Here is a 2874-nt window from a genome sequence, read left to right as displayed (position 1 = left end):
CTTATGAAATGTCCTCACTTTGTTGACCTGCATCTATAATTTGGTTTACTTTTTGTTTTGCTATAAGGCTATAAATAGACTGGACTGGACTTTAATCTCAGTTTCTGTATTGAACTAACAAAACGCATTTTGCTGTCACGACTTTGAGATGAAATGCTATAATTAAACTGCTTTGGTCTGTTTTCTAATTTTGAGATTTTTTTTTGCATTTATTGACACACATCTGTTGTGGCCTTATATATCCATATATGTAAATGAAACATGGAGTTTCAGAGATACTGAAAACAAAATCTCCGTTGTGTTCCTGCAGGGAATCTCTTCCACATTGACTTCGGTCACATCCTGGGGAATTACAAGAGTTTCATGGGAATCAGTAAGGAGTGGGTTCCCTTTGTGCTCACGCCAGACTTCCTGTATGTCATGGGAACATCGGGAAAGAAAAGTAGCCCCAACTTCCAGAAATTCCAGGTGCAGTAAATGGGATTTTTTTTTCTTCTTCATGTTAATACACACAATGCACCTCACGTAGAGCGGGAGTTCTTTTCCTCCACATGACATCCATCTGTCACTCTTTAAATATTGAAAAGGTCAGAGAGGTCGGACTATAGAGAGATTTATTGGCAGAAATCAGCAAGTGAACTAGTCTAGAGAATAAGAAATGAAATCAGCTGAGCACAGACACTTATGCGAGGACGTGACCTCAGTTATGTCAAATGTCAAATCCTGTGTTTGTCTGTATGGACAGTATGGATGTATTGCACCTGCTTTATCTCTGTCTCAGGACGTGTGTGTGAAGGCCTACCTCGCTCTTCGGCACCACACCAACCTGCTCATCATCCTCTTTTCCATGATGCTGATGACCGGTACGATTTCCTTCCTTATACATCGCAAAGTTTTTTTTATGTTTTGTGCCTTTTCACAGGAAAAAAACAATTTGTTAGCATTATTTCTGCCAGCGTACTGTAAATGTGTTCGACTCACTTGTCCAGCTGGAGGACAGGAGTGTTGTTGAAAATACAATTTTTGACTTTAGTTATGACTTTCATTTCAAGTCAGTGCGACTTTTTTGTATTTGTCTATCAGCTAACAACTGCAGTCAGTTGTAATTCTGAGCAATTGAATGATAAAACAATCAAAAGATACTGATAAATTTTCAAACTTGTGTCTAAAAAGTGAGACTCATATTTTCTGACCATCAACAGGCATGCCGCAGCTGACCAGTAAGGAGGATATCGAGTACATCCGTGAGGCGCTGACTGTCGGCCGCAGCGAGGACGAGGCGCAGCGCCACCTGCTGGACCAGATCGAGATCTGCAGGGAAAAAGGCTGGATGGTTCAGATCAACTGGTTTGTTCACCTGGTGCTGGGGATCAAACAGGGGGTGGAGAAACGGTCCACTTAGGACTCTGTTTGCACGAGTTTTCTTCTTAGAACTTTTCATTAAGGCAAATCTTTTGTTTTTATTCGATGTAAATAAGAGTCCTACAAGATGGTTCTACTTAAGAATGAAAAGTCCTAAAAGCTATAAAAGTGATTGCACAAAATAATTTTTTAAGATTTTTAATCATACACCACGGGTCATCTCAAATATAAAGACACTTTAAAAGGAAGAATAATGAAAGTAAGGTGAATGAATAGCTTTGATGGGTTATGTGATAATCCTGTTAGTATTCAGTCATTTTATCTACAGAGAAAGGCTTGATGAAAAGAAAAGTAAAACTGCGACGTGACTGAGTTGAAAATGCGACACAGCATCCCTGCAGACGTGGCACCAAGATGCATGAATGCTAAATTAAGTCTAATAAATTATATTCTATGGTGAGGAGACCAAGAGCAGAAAATATATCTCACAGGAGTGACTGTGTTCATTGCACTGCTTAGACCAAGTCAAACTTTCAACTCAATTAAATTAAGAGGATTTTTTCAGCATCACTATGACAGTCATAAGTTTTTGCCTTTAACCCCTTAAAACCCGAACAGATTAGCTTGGTTTCTTTAAAAAAAAAAATACATGGAAAGAAGGCAAAGAGCAACTTAAGAAAACATTCTAAAAATGAGCAAGAACTTCCCTTAAAGCACAAAAAAAGAAAAACAAAACAGAAAGTTGCATTAAAAATAAAATAGACAAGAAAATGATGTGAAAAAAGTGCAAAAAAAGTTAAATAATTCTGTAAGATCATTTTAAAAATGCAACCATGATAATTATAAAAATAGTTTTTCATTAACCTTTTTTCTTTTCTCCCTAGACATTTTCCATTTCTTTTTTAAATGTAATCATCTAAATCTACCAAATTCTTGCAAATTGTGGAACATTTCTCACCAAGTTGCTCATTGCCAGTTAAAACAGTGAACAGGTTAAATAAAAAAAACTTTTAAAAAAATAAATTAAAAAAAAAAACACATGACAGGAATTGGATTGCCACCCCCTCTATTTTTATACATTTACAAAGTCAATCTACTTCCTCTTTCTAATTGTCTCGTTCAAAGTTATTTCCTGCTGAGGAAACACAGTTCTCTCTCATTTCCTTCTCATTGTTTTAATGTAAAAACACGTCACTCTGCTTATTGAGCTCTCACTGAAGTTTTTCTGCACTGCCCTTCCAGCACAAGAGGAGCTGTAACATTGAATATGAAAGAATCAGTCTGTTAATAGCTAGCAAAATATTTAACATTAGAAACATTTTGTGTCACTGAAAAATATGCAAATCATTATTGAAAGAAATCTCCTGGTCAGAGATAGAAAATAATGTAATATTAATGAAGTGGTCAAGGCGAGAGTTTTATTATTTATATTATTTGCACTGATCATTAAGAAATACTTAACTTAGATGTCTTAAAAACTTGGTGCTCATGAAATTTAAATTCCAAAAACAC

General features: G+C 36.0%; 1 protein-coding gene across 1 annotated transcript; it reads left to right on the top strand.

The window, feature by feature from the left end:
- Nucleotides 1-310: 310 nt before the first annotated feature.
- Nucleotides 311-1841, top strand: LOC121965513 (phosphatidylinositol 4,5-bisphosphate 3-kinase catalytic subunit gamma isoform-like; the record flags this gene model as incomplete). The annotated part of the gene is made up of 3 exons (XM_042515653.1): nucleotides 311-468; nucleotides 782-863; nucleotides 1203-1841. Coding segments are annotated over 3 exons (440 nt in total), but the record flags the coding sequence as incomplete, so codon positions are not given.
- Nucleotides 1842-2874: the final 1033 nt, after the last annotated feature.

This window comes from Plectropomus leopardus, unplaced genomic scaffold (genome assembly GCF_008729295.1).
Source record: "Plectropomus leopardus isolate mb unplaced genomic scaffold, YSFRI_Pleo_2.0 unplaced_scaffold20304, whole genome shotgun sequence".
Taxonomy (NCBI): domain Eukaryota; kingdom Metazoa; phylum Chordata; class Actinopteri; order Perciformes; family Serranidae; genus Plectropomus; species Plectropomus leopardus.
Note: the sequence above shows the minus strand (reverse complement) of the source record. Positions and strands in the feature narration are given on the sequence as shown.